This window comes from Schistocerca piceifrons, chromosome 1, assembly GCF_021461385.2.
Source record: "Schistocerca piceifrons isolate TAMUIC-IGC-003096 chromosome 1, iqSchPice1.1, whole genome shotgun sequence".
In the NCBI taxonomy this organism is placed as follows: domain Eukaryota; kingdom Metazoa; phylum Arthropoda; class Insecta; order Orthoptera; family Acrididae; genus Schistocerca; species Schistocerca piceifrons.
Window position 1 is genome coordinate 252056755 of NC_060138.1, and position 24390 is coordinate 252081144.

At 37.2% G+C, this 24390-nt stretch overlaps 1 protein-coding gene across 1 annotated transcript in view; it reads left to right on the plus strand.

Annotated features, from left to right (window-relative positions):
* Positions 1–24390, plus strand: part of LOC124792676 (potassium channel subfamily T member 2) — a 691963-nt gene that overhangs the window by 608171 nt on the left and 59402 nt on the right. The window contains exon 19 of the mRNA XM_047257958.1: positions 5318–5429. Within this exon, the coding sequence (XP_047113914.1) occupies positions 5318–5429 (112 nt within the window). The remainder of the gene's footprint in view (positions 1–5317; positions 5430–24390) is intronic.

The window sequence follows — 24390 nt, forward strand, 5'->3', positions numbered from 1 at the left end:
CGACTGACATCTCTGCCTAACCTCTTTGCATTTACATATGTCTGCCTGTGTCTGTATATGTGCAGATGGGTATGTGTGTGTGTGCTAGTGTATACCTGTCCTTTTTTCCCCCTAAGGTAAGTCTTTCCGCTCTCGGGATTGGAATGACACCTTACCCTCTCCCTTAAAACCCACATCCTTTCGTCTTTCCCTCTCCATCCCTCTTTCCTGATGAAGCAACCTTGGGTTGCGAAAGCTTGAAATTTGTGTGTTTTTTGTGTGTTTTTTATTGTCTCTATCAACATACCAAACGAGAAAGTAATGGTATGTTGATAGATACAATAATATATATATGTGTGTGTGTGTGTGTGTGTGTGTGTGTGTGTGTGTGTGTGTGTGTGTGAGAGAGAGAGAGAGAGAGAGAGAGAGAGAGAGGTTCAGCACAAAAGTCCTAAGTCTGATCATTACCGCGTATATGCATGAGTATTATCTTATTTAGCACGTGACTAAAACGCACAATATACTTAAACAATGGATATCCAGGATGGAATGTAACAATATTATGAGAAGAAAAGTTGCCCGTCACCATATAGCGGAGAAGCCGAATCGCAGTTGGGCACAACATAAGGACTCTCATAATTAAAGCTTTCAGTCATTGAGGCCTTTGTCAACAATACACACACACACACACACACACACACACACACACACACACACATAAACACAACTCTCACACACACGACTGCAGCATCAGGCAACTGAAACCACACTGTGAGCAATAGCACCAGTGCATGATGGGAGTGGTGACTGGGTGGGGGTAATGAGGAGGTTGGGATTCGTTGGGGGAGGGATAGTAATGGTGGGCCTTTGTCAACAATACACACACACACACACATAAACACAACTCTCACACACACGACTGCAGCATCAGGCAACTGAAACCACACTGTGAGCAATAGCACCAGTGCATGATGGGAGTGGTGACTGGGTGGGGGTAATGAGGAGGTTGGGATTCGTTGGGGGAGGGATAGTATGGTGTGGTTGGCAGACAGTGAAGTGCTGCAGATTAGGGGAGGGCAGGGAAGAGATGGGGTAGGGGGCAGGGAGTAGGGGAAAAGGAGAAAAATAAAAGGTCTGGGTGTGGTGGTGGAATGATGACTATGTAGTGATGGAATGGGAACAGGGAAGGTGCTGGATGGGTGAGGACAGTGACTAATGAAGATTGAGGCCAGGAGGGTGGGTTACAAAATGGTTCAAATGGCTCTGAGCACTATGGGACTTAACATCTGAGGTCATCATTCCCCTAGAACTTAGAACTACTTAAACCTAACTAACCTAAGGACATCACACACATCCATGCCCGAGGCAGGATTCGAACCTGCGACTGTAGCAGTCGTGCGGTTCCGGACTGAGCGTCTAGAACCGCTAGACCACCGCAGCCGGCCAGGAGGGTTACAAGAATGGGGGCTGTATTGCAGGGAAAGTTACCACCTGCGAAATTGAGAAAAGCTGGTGGTTGGTGGGAAGGATCTTTATGGCACAGGCCTTGAAGCAGTCATTGAAATGAAGGATATCACGTATGGCAGTGTTTTCAGCAACAAGGTGGTCCACTTGTTTCTTGGCCACAATTTGTCAGTGGCCGTTATTGCGGACAGACAGCATGCTAGTGTCATGCCTACATAGAATGCAGCACAGTGGTTGCAACTTAGCTTATAGACCACATGACTGGTTTCACAGGTAGCCCTGCCTTTTATCAGATAGGTGATGTTAGTGACTGGACTGGAGTAGGTGGTGGGAGGATGTATGGGACAGGTCTTGCATCTAGCTCTATTATAGGGGTATCAGCCATGAGGCAAGGGATTGGGAGCTGAGGTTGTGTAGGGATGGACAAGTATATTGTGTAGGTATATCCTTCATTTCAATTACTGCTTCACAGCCTGTGCCATATGAATCTTTCCCACCAACACCAGCTTTTCTGAACTGCACAGATGGTAATGTTCCCTGCAATACATCCTTCATTTCCGTAACACTCCTGCCCTCAACCTTCGTTAGTCATTGTCCACACTCTTCCAGCCCCTTCCTTGTCCCCATTCCAGCACTACACAGCTGTTATTCCACCACCACACCCAGCCTTTTTACTTCTCTCCTTTCCTGATTCCCCCCCCCCTCCTCCACCGCCTCTCACCTGCCTTCCATCTAACCTGCAGCACTTCACTGTCCACCACCACCACCATACTATCCCTCCCCGTCCATGCCCCAGCACCCTCCATACCCCCAGTCAGTCGCCACTCCCATCATGCACTGGTGCTGCTGCTCACAATGTGGTTTCAGTTGACTGAGACTGAGACTGCATCCATGTGTGTGAATTGTGTATGATTTTGTGTGTGTGTGTGTGTGTGTGTGTGTGTGTGTGTGTGTGTGCGTATTATTGACAAAGGCCTTAATGGCTGAAAACTTTAATTGTGAGAGTCCTTTTGTTGTGCCTATCTGCGAATCAGCATCTCCACTATATGGTGAGTAGCAACTTTCCTACTTATATGTACTTATATATAGTAAAAATGAGAAAAATTAACTTGACAATATTTCATTACAGAATGCCCAGTTCTTCAATCTAATGCACAGCCTCTGGTGTTGCTAGCAAGAAATCTTCTTCACTACCATAATATGTTCAAATCTGACAGTTGCTGACAATTGGGCATATATACGGGTGTGTAGTTCTTCAATGACAGTCCCAAAATGCCAGCTTGTTCCACTTGCAGAATGCATCTTTGCACCTGCTGTAGCATGTTTGGATTTGATTCAGGTCTTGCGTGGTATGCAAGATCCACTTAGCGTGTGAATGGATAAGCGGGCACACATCTGTTACTGCTTCCCACTGACCTACCCATTCTTCAAGAGGTTTAAAACCTCTGGCATGTCAGAAGCATCATGCAGAGCAGATGTTGTGATTGTAGCCTTTTAAGATTTGAAATTGGCAGATCAATATGTTTGGGAAGCTTAGGATTCCTGGAGGATTTATTTGATTCCCTCATCATAACAGTAGATCAGCACAAATGAAGTGGCATAATACCTGTCAACAGCAGAAGCTAATGAATTGGGCTAGATCTGATAGTGCCATATGTTATGCACGTGGTAGTATTCATCTGGATGTCAATAAGCTTTGTATGTTGACTGTTCATCCAGACAAGTGCTCAGTATTCAACACAGACTACACCAGACCCAAGGTCAAAAAGCACAGGGTTATTGCTGAGGATCCATAGGTAGTTCAGTTTTATATTTCTGTGCTGGGTTCAGAAGGTATGCTTGAAAGTTTAGTATTCACTCCAAGAAGATGCCTAGGTATTTTAGGTTTCAGTTATGACAAAGAACTCTGCCTCTGTAACTTACGTTCAGTTTCATGTTCAGCATATGGTTATTCTGATGGAAGCAGCAGTAATGGTGAGAGAATTACCCCCAGGTAATCTGTTGTTCAGCTTCCTCTCCCTGTTTATCTTGCTTCCAGTAATGACATGGGACTTCTGATCTAACGTGTTGTTAACAGGTAGTGCCAACATTCTACAGTGCGTAACTTGAAGAATTTTATAGAATGGGACCTGCACAACACATTGTTGAAGGCAGTAATGAAGTCAACAAACATTGTGGATATTTTTAGCTTCATTTGGATCCCTGGCTCTGTGAAGAAAGTAAGAGACTTCATCACAGCAGCTGTGCTCTGGTCTGAAGCCTGCTTGATCAATTGGAATATTCTCCAGTATAGCACTGTTTATTTTATTACAAAATGGACAGAAGCAATTGAAAATATGGACTGTATGTATTACTAACATTACACTGTGTAAAAAGTAAAATTACACTCCAGGATGTGGAATTTCTAATACAGCTGATAGACATGTTTCAAAATAAATAGACAGTGCTCATAGCTTTCAGAACACCCAGTTCCACCATCACATTAGAAAGAAATAAATTGGGGATCTCAGATGATGGTGGAAGATCACTCAATAGATGAAGAGGGACATCCCATTGTCTGAGAAGGAATGTAAGCAAAGATGTACCGCCATGGAGAGTAGATGCTCCTTCTGCTTTCTAAAGGATTTTATTTCATATAAATGAAAAACGCAATGCATTTCTTAAAAATTGGGTTAAGAAATGTTATGCAATCTTTTCAAGGATAAAATTCCTCTTCATAAGGTAGACCACCTGGCTGGTAATGCTAAACATGAATGTGATGATCAAATGCATTGACATACTCAGACCCATTACCTTAAACCAAATTTCTATCTTTTGTTTACTCATTCATACATTCATTCATTTGTCATGCTTTTTAGATAGCATTATGAAGAAGAACTACCAAAGATGTGGAATGAGTGAAGGTATACATTAATAATGAGGAATAAATTGTTAAAAACTTTATTGATAATTAAGCAATGGAAAATCCAGGATGGAATGTAACAATATTATGAAAAGGAAAGTTGCTACCTAGCATATAGTGGAGATGCTGAGTTGCAGATGTGGTTTTAGAGTGGTTTCAGTTGCCTGAGACTGTAGTTTTGCGTTTGTGTGTGTGTGTGTGTGTGTGTGTGTGTGTGTGTGTGTGTGTGTGTGTGTGTTGTTGACGAAGGCCTTAATGGACAAAAGCTTTAATTGTGAGAGTCTTTTTGTTGTGCCTATCTGCGACTCAGCATCTCCACTACATGGTGAGTAGCAAATTTATTTTTCATAGTATTGTTATTGATAAATAACTATCATTAAACTGCTGCAAACTATTTGCATGTTCTTGTGCTAAGCTTAATGCAATAAAATTAACGTGAAAGCTGCTCCTTTTTTAAAAGTTGCTGCTTCATTTATTATACTAAATGTCAGTTGTTGATGTCCTTTTAATTGATTTAACAAAAGCAGTGATTCATTCTAATTATAATAACTTTGGCCTTCTGAAACTTCCCTACCATATTTTGTTAAACAGAATCTCATGACGGCATGAAAATTAGTTATGGTTGGAGTCAGAAGACTGAATTAATATTTATCTACCAGACACCTAAATTACTTTTGACTGAAGAGACAGTTATGTGTCAGTCTTTCATGAAAATTATTCTTTGTTGTTTACAACACTTAAAGCTGTAAAGTGTAAGGTGTAAAGTGAACTGAATATCACAAAAAGTTCATATTTTATTTACTATTTTCTATGTTTATTTTTTTTTTCAAAATTCAGGGGAAAAACAGATAAATAAATTGAGCCATTCAGTTTCTCTGTGATGAGCATGTAAATTTTTGTATTGTAAGTTATTGGACCCTATGTAAAAGTTGATCTAGACTAATACTTTTGTTTCATTTTGTTTTGTTTCAGATTTTTTCCTAGCATCAAAAGTATCACCGAGCTTTCCCAATCTTCAAACATGAGGTTCATGCAGTTTCGGGCCCATGATAAATATGCCCTTCATCTCTCCAAAATGGAAAAGGTATTGGCCTTTGGTTCCCAGCTCTACAGTCCAGATGATGGTCCTGAAGGGGGGCTTGTGCTGGTAACCCTCTTGTTTACATGTTTCATTTAACACAAACTGACTTGCATTTATAGGTAGCTCATTAGCTACATGATGCATGAGAAAAAAAAACATTTGCATACATTTTTAGAGATTTAGTTCAGAGTGTTCTCGTACAAACTTTGCATTTCATGGGATATGAGTCACTGCCATTGCTCGAGCATTACCTTGAGAATAGCTCCCAAAAGCAAACTTCACTTTATTTTACATGTGTGGTGACCATAAGTATGTGTGAATATTAAGAACACTCCCAAAAACATAATAAAATAAATTTCAGAATACCTCCAAATTAAACATCTGAAATAAATCTTTATCAATTGTTCAGAAATGAGAAAAGACTTCCTCAAGGCCACCAAAACAGGAATCTCTGGAGCAGAATTGATGCAAGCACAAATTTGAGAACATTGTTCATCCCAGTTGATGCAATTTTTAATAATACCTTTAGAAGAAAAGAAAATATAAGAAATAAAGTAATTGATTGAAATCATGTGTTGTCCAAACCATGAATCAGGAGACACACAATCGTTCCCAAGCAATGAAGAAATAATAATGTGCCAATACATAGAATTCAGATTTCTGTTGTTAAGAAATAGATTGTAGGTGACAGAAAAACTTGAAAGAAACAGTAGACTTCAAACGGGGAAAATCCTGCGCAGGTAGGAAGAGAGAGTGATGATCAGTGAAATTAAAAGACAACATAATACTGGTACATTTAAAAAACTAAATGGAATAAAATGAAGAAAATGTTGAAATTGTGATGTATAAGGGGTCATAGATTGGGAATGCAGAATGTGAGTAGCAAAGAAATCTTTGAAATAGAATGGAGAAACCAAAGAGAGAGGTTCTTGCATTGAATAAATAGATACTGGTACCAAGAGCCAACGATGTGTTACAGTAATAATAACAAGCTCCAGGTTTCAGAAGCAATGGTTGCAGGACGGGGAGTTTAAAATAATCTGAATAGTATGTTAAGACTCAGTGTAGGATTTATGTTGTTATCATTTTAGGGAGTTTGTCTGTGTGTGTTTGCCCTGAGCGACATATTGATAATAGTCGTAGTAATATAAATTTACATGTCAGAGCTGTAATGCTTGTTCATGTTTTGGTGGCAGGTAACAAGATGTTCTTCTATAGACATAACTTTAGATTAAAAAATGCAAAATAATTCTTTTACATTTAAATCTATTTCTTTAGTCAGTTTCATAAAATTAAAAATTTGGAATATAGTGCTCAGTGATGGACAGAGAAAAATAAAATAATTACTGTTAATTAAAAAAGTATAAAAATCTTCCAGAGAATAAAAGAAGCATAAAAAAATCATTATGGACAAGCATAAATAGGAATTTGCAGACAAGGAAAAATTTGAGTAAAAGTTCTAACTCAGAAATGAAAAAGAAGAAAACAAGATGGCTGGTAATACGGTAATGCCTAAGACTCCAAATTTAACACAACAGTACTGACAATCACTACTGAAAAGAAAATATTTCAAATAAATGCCATTCTGTATTTAAAGATGAGTTTTTTGCAAACAATTTAAGAAACAGAATTAGTTAGCCACAGCGTCATAGCATTCTTATGAAATTGCAGATGATGTATTCAGGATAACTTGCATGATTACTTTCATCGGGTAAAACATACTGCTTCATAGCCAAGAATTATTCTCATATCATGGATAGCCATTCTTATAGTTGTAATCTATTCCCTGTCCAACTATATCTACAGCAACATCCATACTATACAAGCCACTGGACACTGCATGGCAGAGGGTACTTTGTACCATCTGTTCCACTCATTCCACTCACAAAAAATATAGGGAAGAAACTGATGGCTTATGTGTCTCTCTAGGAGTCCTCATTTCTCTTATTTTATCCACACAGGAGAGGACTATTGAAGGTAATAAAATCACTCTGCGGTCCGTCACAAACACTGATACACTAAACTTTCTCAACAGCATTTTTTCATGAAAAGATAATCTTGCTTCCAAGGATCCCCATCTAAACTCACAGGGGATTTACCATATTTACCTGATTACAAGAAAATGTGTTTATGAAACTCATCATTCAAAAAATACAGGGTCCTCTCCCATTTGCAGAATAAACAATGGTAATTTTTTACATTTTTTTAACAGATTAATATAGGGTTCATCTTACATTTACATATGAATCTTTGGCAGTGGAGTCACATGTGGATTTATTTTGAAGAAATCAGAAGGGTTGTAGGTGGGACAGTGATTCATGCTTGGCTGAGAACTAGGACAAATGTGGGGAGGAGAGTGTTGTGCGGCCATGCTGCTAACCTTCACAGCAACATCTACCACATTTAAACTGTAGTTGCATGAATTCATTTCTGGTCAGAACTCAATGGACTTTAAAGGACAGATTCTCAACAATAGCATACATTTCTACAGGAAATGGTCAAAGTCTAGTTACGGGTCAGTAGCATACTTGTGTGTTTCATGCACAATGTTGTTTATGCTCACCATGGGCTATGGTGGGAATGAAAGGAAATGTGTCAACTGCTTGTTCTATATTCCCTATGTGGTCGGTGAGAGAGCAGCAGGTAGACAACATATTTGAGAGCAAGAGACGAAGGAATACTGTCATATTTTTACATCAATATAAGTATAAAATGTGCTATTAATTTGGGAAAAACAGCTATGTTCTCAGATCTCACTATAACCACAACCTTGTAAACTGCAACGTATTTTGAAGAAACAGACAAATACTTGTGATAACCTATATTATAAATTCCATTTGTGACGTTCGCCTGCTTTATTTCTTCGCTCATGGTCCTCGGTGCCGACATACTGCATTGTTATACTGGCTGAAAAATGGGCAGTGCAAGTTCAACACTAACAGTTGTAAATGATGTAGCTGACAGTTGCACAGTTGTGTTTCACAGTTCTTTACTTTCGCTGTTCACAACCCCCCCTCCCCCCCATATTACACAGTTATATGACCAGTTCACTTTTGGTAAATTATAAGCCTTGTTAACAACTTGCAGGCAAACATCAGCATATCGCTACAATAGTTTGCTATTGAACATCTATAAGCAGTAAATACCTAACCAAACATAGCGTGTAGGCTTTCACGGCCGGCGTCTTCAGTAATTAAAACTTCCGGGCTAAGAGGCCGTGGTCCAATAGTAGAAATACTTCTCCCTGACGTTTCGTTGCCAGCTGCGGGCAACATCATCTGAGGTGAGTCTACGACTGGCTGCTAGGCCGTGGAGGTCCTGTTTATATAGAGCACGTAGAGGGCGCCACCACTCGTCACGTGTTGACAACATACAAAATACCCTTTTTTGGCACACTGACTTTTACTTCTAAGTATAAGGAAGAAATGTTTTACACTAATGGCAAATAGTCATTACTTCATAAATAAATATATTACACAGTTCTCATAACATATAGTGTATTGTCCACTGGCACAAAATAGCCACAAGTTAAATTTGTAATAAAAGCTAGACATTTTCATCATAAGTGATGTCCTTTTTGGGTAAACAAAGATTACATTCTAAGATACAAATCACTTTATACAAGTCTTTGCCCTGCTTCAATGAATAAATGATCATGGGTTGGAAAAAGTTAAATTGCACTGCACCTTGTGGTTCATTTTCAGACAAAAATTTCATTTTTTCAATGTTTAGTATTTTGCACAAGCACTTTCACTCTTTTAATGATTCGCACCAATGACCGTAGCAGTTTTGTGCCCTAAAGCCATTACAATCCTCTTTAATGAGCTTCAACACATTTTCTCACCAAGTCATCCACACCTTCAACAGGTCCAAGTGGCAGTTAGTACAGAAATGCACAGCTTTTCCATTCCCTTGGGGTTGGTTCTCCTCCGCCACAGTACATGAAAAAATTAGACAAAATACCCTTTTTTGGTACACTGACTTTTACTTCTAAGTATAAGGAAAAAATGTTTTACACTAATGGCAAATAGTCATTACTTCATAAATAAATATATTACACAGTTCTCATAACATCACAAAAATTAGCCCTAAATTGGACTATAGTATTAAAGGTGGGGAATAGTAAAAATTTTAAAATCAGGTGCACATTACACTATAAAACATTGCTCTATGTCTTAATTATGTCTCAAACTGGATAAACTTGAAAGATTTGGATTTCTTTTCCATTTGCAAAACAGCAAAAACTCAAGATCATTACATTATGATAAAAGAATAGAGTCACCATCACATAACTTAACTACCCTACTTCTCCACTCAAATCTTAGTACTACTCCCATTTAACCAGGAAATTAAATCCTCGCAATATCACGAAATGTTACCAAATAGTTGATCTGTCAAGATTATTCACATTACTGTAGCACCACAGTTACCAATTGAACAGCAAAATTACTGTTCTTCATTCCAGTATTACCACTTTAAGCTCATAATTTCTCAGAACACTTACAGAAGTCTTAGATAATCTATAGATCCAATAATGCAGCAATCACTTGTACTCCACTAAAGCATTACTGTTTCTGTTAAGCTCTCATTCCCAGCTGCAGTGTCATGAACTGCACAGTATACACAGTACCCACATGTTACCTAGTTCAAAAATGTATTATCAGTATAGTTACACCACATTTGTTTTGCATCTTCATGTTCTCGTAGCACAAAGACTGTCCCATAAAATTTTGGGCATAAGAAAAGTGGAAGAAGACAGAAAGTTTTAAATCCTGCCATATGTGGGAAGCCTTTAATTAAAAATAGGACAGAGCCTCAGGAAACACAAAGAGAAAGTGATTTTTCGCCCTCCACCAAAGACTACACCACTCCTGGGTTCCATTAAAAATGATTTGGTGATTCAGATGCCTGGGGTTAGAAGATTCACTGTGAGTATGGCCATTCATATATCGGACAGATGACGTGTACAGTCCAGGAGAGATGCACAGAGCACCACAGGTACACCTGCCTCTTACAACCTAATAAATCTATGTGCAGTGGCAGAGCACTGATTGACACTGGGCACTGTGTGGTGTACAATAATGTCAAAATTTTATCCTCGACTTCATCTTTCTGGTACTCAGTAGTGAAAGAAGCAATTGAAATACGGTTGGTGACAAATTTAATTAATAGAGGTAGTGGCTTCAGCTAGGACAAGTCGTGGAATCCGGCAATTTCTGTAATTAAATCACAAAGACATCACGACGGTACAGCTCTATGTGACACATTAATATCACCGTGTGGATCAACTGCGCAGCCGTAGATTTAATTTCCATGCATACGTTACACCTCTCTGCCACCTATCAACGTCTCTGGCGCCTTGTGTATCTTTGGCCGCATAGGCAGTGGTTCGGTCCTTGAGTTTAAAAAGATGGAGCAAGTGCTGGAGCATTAGTCACCTTGGTTCACTCTGAAGATGGCTGGATGGTATTTTGCCGAAATATAAGAAGAAGAAACTGAATTTATGCAGCTGCATGCCTGAAATTTTATGGAACAACTTACATCACATTTGTTTGTGTACAGTTATCTTTTTCATTACTCAATCATGTCTGCCAGCTCCATTATTTTACTTACATTTCTTACCTCATTATCTAGTTGTGTGCATTCTCAAAAAATATCCCTACTGCATAGACAGGCTCCCCAACCATTAAGACCCTAACATTATTCATTATTTTATTATTGCTGCATTATCTAATAAATAAACAACTGCTTCGCTTATCCAATGCAAAACTGATTCTACTGAAAAACACTTCACAGTAACAGATCCTTATGCTAAGGCAAACTTAACTCTCATTTCTGATCAGACAAAATTATCACTTGGAAAGATTATATTAGGTTCAGTTTTTGTTCCATTATTTCACTGTATTCCATCAAATTGCTTGAGATTCTAGCCTGAAGGGCGATATACATACAAATCTTGCTTATTCTTTCCACACACATTACTCCAGGCAACAATATTTAAAGCTTTATTTCCTTAATGTTAGAAGAGCCTGTACCATGACACACTTCTATAAATAGATAGTTATCTCCATATACTGACTGCACTGAACACAAAGTCTTCTATTAAACCACAAGTAATATTAAGACCTATTATTCAAGATGGTTTTTACTGCATATTGCCTCTGATACTGCACCAGATTATACTAATTTCATTCATGACCTGATTGCTTCAGATGTTAATTATAGTTTTCAGATAATCTGCACATTCTCCTCCGCATATACTGACACCTTTCATTTTACGTTTACCTTATCTCTTCGTTTGACGGAAATTCTTTAACCATGACACCAGTTTTACTTTCATCATATTTCATAAAACCAGAACAAACACAGTATCTCATATATTTTTACCTAATACCACTGCTGTTTTCTTGCCTCTTATGATTCCTTTACTTATCACTAACACGACATAATATATATATAGATAACACTGGAGAATCCTTTTCTAAAATATTTCTGCTGTACGAAATCACTTGAAATTCGAAGACAGAATGTTTGTGATTCACTCATACACTACAGATGGGATAGGAGAAGAGTTTGACTGTCTCAGGAAACATGAAAAATGTGACAGACAGCCACATAATTGAATCCCACACAGAATGTTGAATCCCCTTCTTGCTAATTGCACAAGAAATTAGTCATAAATGTTACATCAGTGATAAGATTCTGAATACCAAGAAATTGCTCTCCAAGAACTGTCCTGCCAATTTCACAGTTAATAATACCTCTTGTTTCACACTCTTTGATAGCTTAGCAATAGCACCAATAATTTTTTTTCCATAAACATTTTCTGTCTTCTTAACAGATTAAAAAAAATGCCTATGGAATACCATTCAAATCACTAAGACTGTCCGGAAAACACTGAACACGTATACCTTGAACATTTGCTGTTATTATATGGTGCCACATTTTTATTACAGGGTGCCACATTTCCTTTTTACTTATCATGTGATCTTCTTCATACAACAAATCTTCATTACTCTTATCCCCGGAAAAACTATCATCCTGCTTACCAAAACCAGTATCAAACACATCAAATGACAGATGGCATGGACCTCTTCCTCATTACCACTCTCATTGAACTCTAACTCTTCATTAGACCTAATATTATTCTCCTTTATTCTTTCTTTACTTAACACATTGCCATCATTATTGATGATAAATTCAAATACCTCATCCTCATCACTATTGGATTCATCATTACAACTACTGTCAGAATCACACCCATTGTCACTTTCTCTAAGCTTTTGATTTTGTACCTCGTTTTCTCCATTTCAGCCAATTTTGAATCTACATTTTTATTTACTTTTACCGGTTTTTCCTCTACCACTACTGCACACTTGGTTTCTATCTCTGTTTCTAAATCATTTTTAATCTGATCGATTTGGTTCTCAAGTTTAACCCTATTTTCAGCATAAAATTTCCTGACTGCTTTGACTTCATCCTTAACACTGTTTCTCAGAAGCATTCACTTTCCTACTATAGTCGTCACAAAGCTTCTTTCTCTCTTCTGCACATTTATTACCCATTAATGTTAATTTCTCATTAGTATTATGTACTACTTTGTTTATACTATTTTCCAGCCTACTAACATCTTCTATCATACTCATACTACTCATAATTTGCCTTAACATCACTTCCAGTTTTCCGTAAGCACTATCATCCTCCAAGTCAGTCCCCATTAAGTCTTTCTGTACTTTTAAAAACTTAACCTCTACAGATTTGTTATCAATCACATTGTCCATTTTCCCCCCTCACACTGTCTTGTTCATTAAGGCCACTCATTATATATCACTTAATATAAAAAGGCTTTTCCTATGAATTACCTTATTTTTATTCATTCTCCCGTTGCTGCTGCGGTTGTCATCTTCATGCATCGTCTGCACAGCTGCTGCAAGTGATAATTTTCTCAGTGATGCTTGTGGTTTATCCCAGTTGGCTGCATCCACCTGTGTGCTGATTGGCTGCTCCTGTACTCAATGGCTACTTTCATAGAACCCACTCACTATTTGGCTGTTGCACCTCCCTGTTTAATGGTGACTACTTCAATTCTGATATTTCAGAAATAATTGAATTCACACTCCCATAGTATTGTCTGTTCACTGTCCTTGACAAAATTCCAATGCCACATGTACCACACACTCACTTCGTTAAACTCACTGTTCAAAGTTCACAAGTCCTTGTTTATTGTGTCCAGATACAATAGTCCTCACCCAAAAGGACGCCATATATGATGTTCGCTTGATTTATTTCTTAATTGATAGTCCTCAGTGTTGACATACTGCATTGTTATACTATCTGAAAAATGGGGTGGGGGGGGGGAGTTCAACACTGATTACTGTAAATGATGTAGCCGATGGTTTCACAGTTCTTTACTTTTGCTGCTCACAAACCCCCTCCCCATATTACACAGTTATATGGCCAGTTCACTATTGGTAAATGATAAGCCTCATTAACAGCTTGCAGGCAAACATCAGCATATTGCTACAATAGTTTGCTATTGAACATCTATGAGCAGTAAATACCTAACCACACAGTTCACATTTCTTACAGAATAATAAGGTACGTGTGACACTATTCCTCAAGTAAATTGAACAGACACTGTCATTGTTTTAACACATGGCCTATTTGTGTTACACTAATTCCACTGTTAAGTTAATGCATTATTGTTACTGATACAGACTTCCCATCTGAAAATCAGCTGTGGACAGACTGTCTTGGGACCAAAAGTTGGGTCTTTATATATCCTCACAATAATAAGCACTGAAACTATACATTGTTTTATGTTTTCATTTACAGAAATTACACGTAACACACAACTAATTCAATTAATTGAATACATCGAAAAATTCTCCCTCTTTAACAATTCCTTCTATCACAAAGGTTAGGTTGAATTATATGTTTAAATAATGAAATTAACAGATATAGCTACACAAACAATGCTTTTGACATACTTGGTAATTATTTTGGAATTAATTAAGATCTGGCTTTGCTAATATATTTTCGAATAGAGCCAAATAAATACTTTAAGAATTCTAGTAGTTCTTCTTCCAAATGTTTATAATTAGTATAGAATTTATATTTGTTTATAAGTCAACAATTGCATTTAAATCACGAAACAATTACTGATTTCATCCTATAACAAAATATATTAACTAGGAATAGTCAAAATAAATTAGGAAATTGATTTCATGCACAAAACTAAACACAAAATTAATCTGGTGTTATATTTCTTAAGATTGAGGGCCAACCTTTCTCTTTTATGGAATTGCAGATCATACTTATGCATGTTAATCGTAATTAGTCAAAAATGGAAAAATTTAATTTAAGGAGGCAAATGGCAAAACAAAAGAGGAAGTAAAGAGATGCCAGTCTGCTTTGTCACACATTGCTGCTTGTTTCATTACCAGCAGTTTCAGCTGTGCTATTAGGTCTGACCCTAACCATCTCCTCAGAAATCAAGACATGTTCAGAACAAACCTTCCAGATACTGGTAAAATTACAAGGCAGACCTTCCTTGCACCTTTTGTAGTTTATGTACATAATATGCATCAAAATACTTTTCAGAGACTAGTCCACTATCAAGGAACATTTTCTGAATTTACGGTGTGTTTCTGATTTTTATTACAGAGAGTGTGTTTTGAACACATTTTCCAAAAACTGTCTTTAGCAGCTACTTTGGGAGCCTGCACACAATGGAAATATTTTAGATCTTGGAGCTACAAACATGTCTGGCCTTATCGATAGTGTGTGTGTGTGGAGACAGATTGGTCATAATCATAGCAACAGTGTTTACTAAATTTAATAAATCAGCCAAGAAGGCGTAGTATTTTTCCTAGAATGATCAGATGGTAATTTTCAGCATTCCACTTAGATAATAAATGAACACCATTTAATTCCAGTATGGTCAACACAGAGGAATTGTGGGCAAAGTTTAAACAGATTGTAAATCATGCTTTGTGGAAGTATGTGCTGAGTAAGTGAATTAAGGATGGAAAAGACCCACCATTGTTTAATAACAAAATTTAGAAAATTCTGAAGAAGCAAAGGCAGTTGTACCCTCAGTTCAAAAGACAACGTGCAAATGACTACAGGCAAAAGTTAGTAGATATTGATACGTCTGTAAAAAAAGTCAGTGCATGAGGCATACAAGTACTACAACCCTCATACCTTACCAAATGATCTTGCCAAGAACACAAGAAAATTCAGTTACTATGTAAAATTGCTAATTGTGTCAAAGGCTGTCCAATCACTCATTGACTTGTCTGGTAGACAATAGAAGATAGTAAAAGTAAAGCTAACATTTAAAATATTGTGTTTAAGAAATCATTCATGCAGGTGGATCATAAAAACATATCATTGTTTGACCATCACACAAACTCCCATATCTGGAACATAAATTGGCATTCCTGACGTAAAGAAGCAACTGAAAGAGTTGAAATCAAGTAAGCCACCAGGTCCGGATGGAATCCCAGTTCAGTTTTACAAAGCATACTCTGCAGTGTTGGCCCCTTATTTACCTTCCTTACAACCTTGGTTACCTCTCATCCAGCACAAAATTGCAGGTGATTACTGTGCATATAAAGGCTAAAAGAATGGACCTGCAACATTCTAGACCAATATTCTTAACATTGATTTATTACAGAATTCTTGAACATATTCTTAGTTCAAAAATAAGAAAATTTCTTGAGACAGCAAAACTGTTGTCCACAATTCAGTATAGTTTTAGAAACCATAACTTGTGTGAAACTCAGCTTGTCCTTCTTTCATATGATATCCTGTAAATCGTGGATGAAGGACAACATGCAGATTCCATATTCCTAGATATCTGCAAAGCATTTGACACAGTGCCCCACTGCAGACTGTTAGCGAAGGTATGAGTATAAGGAAAAGGTTCTCAGATATGTGAGGTACTTGAAGACTTCTTAACTAATAGAACCCAGTATGCCGTGTTCATCAGAGACAAAGGTATCATCAGGAGTACTGCAGGGAAGTATAAGATAACCACTATTATTTTTTTTATAAGCATAAATGATCTGACAGACAGGATGAGTGGCAATCTGCGGTAATTTGCTAATGATGCTGTTGTGTACAAAAGGGTGTCACCATTCCATTGAGTGTGTAGGAGGAAGCAAGATGACTTAGACCAAATTCTAGTTGGTGTGATGAACTGAAGTGAGCTCTAAATGTAGAAAAATAGATAATGCGGGTGTGTAGGAAAATAATCCTATATTGGCTAACATAACTACCTTAATGTATGATAAACATTTTATAACCGAAAACTGATTTTCTTTCATTTTCGCCAGCACCATCATCACAGCAATTAGCTACACTTGGTTCATGATATAATGTTGCTGTACATCTCTGTCTGATGATGAGCCTGCCGTGGCTCAAAAACGTGTTAGTGGTACAATAAATCATATCAAAAATCCAAAAGAAGTGACTGGTTGTATATTTATTCCCTAATAAATTACCAATTCAAATCATGATTGCAGTTCATCATCCATAATGAAAATGATGAAAAAAATTCCATATTGTTCAAATTCATCATTAATACTGTGCTCGTTGACACAGTCACATTGATTAAATACCTAGACATAATGTTACAAAGTTATATGAAATGGAATGAGCATAAGGATTGTAGTAGGGAAGGCATGTAGGTGATTTCAGTTTATTGGGAGAATTTTATGAAAGTATGGTTCATCCATATAGGAGACTGCATATAGAATACTAGTGTGACCTATTATTGAGTACTGCTTGATTTTTTTGTTTCCACATCAGGCTGGATTAAAAGACTATATCAAAGCAATTCAGAGGCAGGCTGCCAGATATTTTACCCATAGATTTGATCAGGATGCAAGTATCACAGAAATGCCTGGGGAACTCGAATGGGAGTCCCTGGCAGGAAAGTGACATACTTTTTGAGGAACACTATTGAGAACCAACAGTTGAATCTGACTGCAGAGCAATTCTACTGCCACAAACAGTCATGTAGCATAAGGACCATGGAGATAAAATAAGAGAAATGAGGATCATACAGAAGCACACAGGAGGGTGTTTTTCCCTCTATTTGCAAGTGTAACAGGGTAGGAAATGACTAATAGTGGTACAATACAATGTACCCTCCATTAACCACCATATGATTGTATGTGGAGTATGAACATAAACATAGAAATGTGGCTAAGTGTGTTTAAATATAGTGTGAACATACACCGAGGTCAATCTGTTATCGCAACTTTTATTTGGCATTCACATTCATTTGCTTCACTGGCTCTGAACACCTTTCAGTGTAACCTAGACCTCTTGCTATACTATGGATCAGTCTGCCCCAACAACAAAGATGGGGGTGAGGAGAGTCCAACATCAATTTAACCCAAATATTCGTGACAACCTAGACCATATGTTTCAGTGTTGCTCACACGTAGAAATGCATTGCCCATATCCTTGCATTTCATTGGTTAATGCCATATAATGATGCCTGTGATTATTATTATAATTACTACTATTAAAAAATAGTGATACCAAAGACAACTGGCAAAGGTAGTGAGCAAAAGAGAAAGTGAAGATTAAAAATTAATGTAAACCATTTTTTTCTGTTAATTTTATTTCTCCTTATATTCTGTATGTATGGCATGAATTTATAATATGTACAATGTTAAGTTTTTTAGGCAGATACTTTATACCAATAAAAGTATGTAAGTTTGATTAACCAGAATATATATATTCGTGATTGTCTTGTAATAGGGTACATACGGTATGTAACATTCTCGTACGATCAAATCAACTTTTAACAAATCTAACACCATGGTCCTGAATTCCTTTGGTGCCTTCCTTTAATCCAATGTGATGAGGATATCAAGCATTTAAATTGAACTGAAGAATGTTTTGCAAAAGTGTTGTGTACTATGTCTTCTTTATAGATTTCTATACTTTCCCACAACTCTCTCAACAAACTGTAGTCAACTATTTTCTTTCTGTGCAACTGACCTTTTGTTTCATTTCACAGTGCTTCTCCTAGATATTTAATTGAAGCAACTGATTAATGCAACATATCATTATATTGGATTCGAACATTACATGGATGTTTCTGCTGCCCATATACATTATCTTTCATTTATGTATGTTTAAAGAGAGCTGTTGTTCATCTGACCAAGCACAAATTCTGCCAAAGTTGTCCTGAATCCCCCTTGAGCTGTTTTTTCTAAGTATGGGTCCTAACACTGGGAGCTGCAAATTCTATAACTGTGTATGCAAGCCACAGTGCAATCCGAATAAACTGCTTTAAAAACCATATTCAACAATTACATGCAAGTACTCAATTTGACTGTTAGACTATGTGCATTTTAAACATGCCTAGGTGGCAGGAAAAGTGAAAACATTAAACCAAGAGACATTTTACTGTCAGCATGCAACAACACATGGACAAGGCACTGCCATAAAACATAGCAATAGAATCACATGATTGTTAATTGAGAGCTGTCAAGTTGCTGCAGGTAATAACTGAAATAAATAATTGATTTATTCTGTTAAAGGATGCTTGATCAAAAACTTCTGAATGTAAGGCATAAGCAACAGATAAACACTTGCATAAGAAATGTGAACTCGCATGGGAATTGTGACAAAATAGCTAAAACGAATAAAGACCTATTGTATAATACTGTGATGCAATACAGAACCCTGTAAAAAAAGGCATGCAGTGCAGTGGAGCAATACCAACACCTGGAATTAAACATACAACAAGAGGATCATTGTCAAAGTTATGCTCAAGAGATCAGAACAGTAGTGGTTGAAAAATAAATGATTTCACTGAAAATATTGTACTTTTTATTTGCTTCCTAATTTTTCAATGCGGTTATGATTTTAACAAAGAGTAATCTACAATACACCAAAGAAATGATTCTCATATTCCCTCTTTTCTTTCTTTTGGTGTAATATTATATTTTTGTTGCGTGCTTCTGGTTTGTGAATTACATTCAAATTGGTCTGTATGTGTGTGCCAAACATATACCAGTTCATTTAAAGAAATTATATCTGAAGAGTAAAGTGGACACAATTTTTTCTGAATAGCTCAAAGCTTATTCCATCATGGCATTGCTCACTTGGTCAAGAACTCCGTTGTTTATCTCTGTAAATGGTGGGGAATCCCATCTATTTGCAATATGAAACTAGTAAAGTCTTCATGTGGCTAGTGCTGTGGTGGTTCATTGAGAATTTCCAGGGATACTGTACCTTTCACATCATGTTTAAGAAAGACAACTAAATAATATCCTCCAATTTAGGAACAGCACAAAACATTGTTTTATTGTGAGAGAGAGCCATATACAAGTATACCAGACAATTATTGTACTTCGTCTGTGCTCGTTGCCTTTATTAAACTATCCACAGTTCCTAATTTCTGAGGAGAATTGATCTGTAGATAAATTGGTCTGTATACTGAAAATGATCACTTTTTGAAAACAAATTATTCTTAGTCAAACATTCTTAGTCAAACAGTGGACAGTCCATATAGAGATATCAAGAATTTAGGAAAGATGTCCATAAAGATGACATGTTAAGTTGCAGACAGGTACAATTAAAAGACACTTACATAAAGCTTTCCATTACAGTCTTCATCAGATAAAGAAAAACATGCCACTCATTCACACAAGGACCCGGTGAAGAGGTTGGGAGAGAAGGTATTGCAGTTGTGAAGCAATGAAGATAGGGTGCCTTGGCCCTGAGTCCAGATCATGAAGATAGCATCAATGAATCTACACCAGACTAGAGGTTTGGTGTTTTGGGAGGCTAGGAAGGTCTACTTTAGAAGGCCCATAAACAGGTTAGCATAGTAGGGATACATGAGGTAAAGAGGTTGGAATGGTGGAGAGTCAGTGAAGGAAGGGGTTGGTGCTATCATTGGCATGGGAGGCTAGAATACAGGCAGTTGGTTGGAGACCTTCCTAGCCTCCCAGAATGCCAAACCGCTAGTCTGGTTCAGGTTCATTGACAATATCTTCATGATCTGGACTCAGGGCCAAGACACCCCACCTTCATTTCTTCACAACCTTAACGCCTCTCCCATCTGCTTCACCTAGTCCTCCTCAAACCAGCGTCCAATCTTCCTAGATATTGATCTCCTCATCTCTTCTGGCTCCATCTGCACCTCTGTCTACACTAAAACTAGCAGCCATCAACAGCACACGCATTTCAACAGCTGTCGTCCCTTTCACACCAAAAAATCCCTCCCATACAGTCTGGCCATCTGGGGACAGCATATCTTCTGCAGCAACAAGAATCCCATGCCCGGTATGCCTTCATGGGCAGGCACTATCCACCATACTTGTCCACAAACAGATCTCCCTTGCCATTTCCCCTCACACCCCCAATCCTCCCACCACCCCCAAGAACCAGCCACAAAGGAGTGCCCCCTTCACCACCCATTACCGCCCTGGCCTGGAACAACTGAACCACATCCTTCACCAGGGCTTTGATTACCTATTATTATGCCCTGAAATGATGCCTGTCAGAGATTTATCCTACCCCATCAGGGGCTGGACCTCCTGTGAAAGCAGCCATGTCATTTACCAGCTCTGCTGCAATCATTGTACAGCACTTTAGATTGGTATAACAACCAACCAGCTGTCCACCAGGATGAATGTTGACCACCGAACTCTGGCCAAGAATAAAGTAGACCACCTTGTGGTCCAACATGCAGCTGAATATAACATGCTTGATTTAGTGGCTGCTTCACTACCCAAACCATTTAGGTCCTGCCCTCCACCACCAACTTTTCCAAACTGTGCAGACGGAAGTTATCCTTACAATACATTCTCAGCTCCCATAACCATCCCCCTCTGTCCTATCATCTCCTCCCTTTTCTCATCTCCCACCCTTTTTGTTTGCCACCCTCTGCCAATGCACCTGCCCATCTTTCCTCACTCCTCTTCTTTTTCATTCCGTTTTCCCCACTGCTCTGTCCCATAACCCCCAGACCCCACACATGTTGGCATTCTCATCACTGTACATTCCACTAAATAGCACTCGTCTCTCCCCCCATCCATACACTGTTGTCCCATCCCTTTCCCTGCCCCCTGCAGATTGCTGATTCCATCCCATATGATAGTTGCTTTCTGGCCCGAGCTGCCAGAGTTGGGGGTCACGTGTGCATGAGGTGTGTTTGCTTGTGTGAATGAATGTAGTGTGTTTCTCTATTTCTGGTAAAAGCTGTAGCCGAAAGCTTTATGTTGCTGTCTTTTAATTGTGCTTGTCTGCAGCTTAACATGTCATCTTTACATTAAGTAGCAGTCTATCTTTCCCTACATTTTAAATTATTGTGTAAGCAGTTATAAATATTTGTAATGTGAGGTAACCTCAAGAAAAAGTAAGCATATCGTTATTTTTTGCTGAACATTTTCAAAGATGTGCACTGGGTTATGGAAAACATGAGCATTCAGAAGATCTAATGTGTTTTTTATTGGAAAATCCAGATTAGAATGTAATAGATATCATTTCTGTTTGGGAAAACTCAGTAGGATTTATTATTCAGATTGTACTTAATTCTATTTGTGTGTGTAATAATATGAAATTTAATAATTATGCTATGACTTCTGATTTATGTCAGAGTGCAAGATATTTATAGGTTGTTACAAAGAGTATTTGATTCTTTGGTAAAATAGAAACATTACACCTGTCCTTATGCTAAAATATATGACAGTGACATTGCAGAAATGATAAATGGAACATATTGCTATGAGTATCATAGTTTAAGTCATTGATTACTCTTAGAACTGTACACAAATTGCACATAAGTCTCTTCTGCACTCTATACCTATTGCAATATTGTTATTTTATGCTTCTGTGAAGCAGTATTTCAACTGCTTGTAGATGTCTTCCTGCTGCTTTATGGCTTTATTTTTCTTATTATCATTTTGAACAAACCTTTTTCGTGGGTGATTATGAGATGATAATATTCTCAGCGTTTTGCATGAAGATTTAACAGAAACAACTGCTGTATGGAATATGCAACACATTACTGTTCTATAAAAGTGGCTATACAACTAAAAGCAATATTGTATGCTAGAATCTTTGATAACATTGAATAGGCATTGCTTTCCATTCACAAGCTGCCAAAAAGTAACTAAAGTTTGATAGTGGTAGTTACAAGATGGACACCAGCACAAACCCTCAGAATAAATTCCTCTCTTATGTGTAGTCATCATATCAGTTAATAAAATGACATGCTATTTTGCATTAGTATAAAACTAACTTCCTTGTGCAATGACTCTTTACCTTAGAAAGTAACATTATCTTCATATGTTGCAGAATAGTATGCTAGTGGTAGACTGTATTGATATTGGTAAGCAATCTAAGAATCTCTATGTTATTAGTCATTTATTGTTAATCTTATAATTATTTTGTTCCTAGTTGACTTGCTATCTTTTGGAAATATTTTTCTGAAATGCAGACAATAACAACATGCATAAACATTGACATTTTACATGAGCATGCCATTCAGTAATTCTCACTTGGCACTTTCTGAAGAAATGCACTAAATTCTGAAACATGGTGTTAAACTTTGCAGAACTAGAGGTGTGTTATAAGTGACACTCATAAAAGAAAATTATGTTATTTGAAATAAATTATTCCATTGTATGTTACATAAGATTTTCATGAAATATGAGGAAAACCAAAAAATGCAGAGAATCAAACCATCTGATATTCGAAAGATCATTCCCAGATGTATGGCAGCACTTTTTGCTCCACATTCATTGCAGCTGGTAACCTAAAAAATATTATCCATAATATTACTGAGGACTTTAAGCTTAGTGAATACTGTTGTTTTTAACTGATCACATGTACTAAGTGTTTTATTTAATTTTATTGCATGTACATTCTTAAATAATCAGTTATGCTATGTCATATCATTTTCTTTTCGGTAGGCTACAGACATAAAGGCTCCACTATGTTCTTTCACTTTGAGTTTAGTGTCTTGCATGTGTGTGACTACAGCTCACTTTTATGCAAGCTTCTTGTAGATCTGTGCTATGTAGGAAACTAAGCAATTCTGGAAGACAGCTGTTGGCTTCATTGTTTACTGATTGCTGTATGGTATGTGTTTGCCACTTTACAATTAATGTGAAAGGTTATGCATACCTGTATCTTTTTTGAATAAGTATTCTTTTTCTTATGTAGTACGGTATATAACAGTCTAAATTTTTTCCCCTCCATTTTTGTAGAGGGGCCTAGGTAGGTCTTTGCAGAACATGTATTAATTATCATGTTTGAGTATCGTTTGTATTTGAGCATTGTTTGAATGATATTTAGTTCTGATTAACATTAGGGATTCTTTTTTTGATACTGTTCACTCTGTAGTGCATAAATTTAAATGCAATGTATTTTTCTGTTCCTGGGAAATGTGTGTCTGAATGCTGCTCCCTGTAAACTCAAAACTGACCTTTTTTAAATTTTTTTTATTTTAAATGTTGGCAAGATCCAAGAAGTAATACAAATTCTTTCAGTTTACTGTACATTCTTAGTCTTGATGTGACCAACTCAATTACTGAAGTTACTGGTCAGTTTCATATCTGATTACATTCAACATAATGCTGCATATTAGGAGAATTTTGAATTTAAATTGAAAAAATTGGAAAGAAAACCTTCGGATTGAGTAACCAACTGCTTGTGAGTTAGAAGTTCTCAGATATATGTTTTAGACATTACATTACATGGAGATGAATACACAGCTGCCAAAATGATATTTAAAGCAAAGTAAAGATATATTGACAAGCTAACAATTTATTAACATTTCCAAGTTTTACGCAGTGTTATATATTACTTAACTACTACAGATGCAACAATTTCCTGTACCCTGCTAGCTGACAAACTGATAAGAGAATGATCGCAGCAACAATAAATTATGCGTACCTCAAATATCTGATTGTCGTTTGTC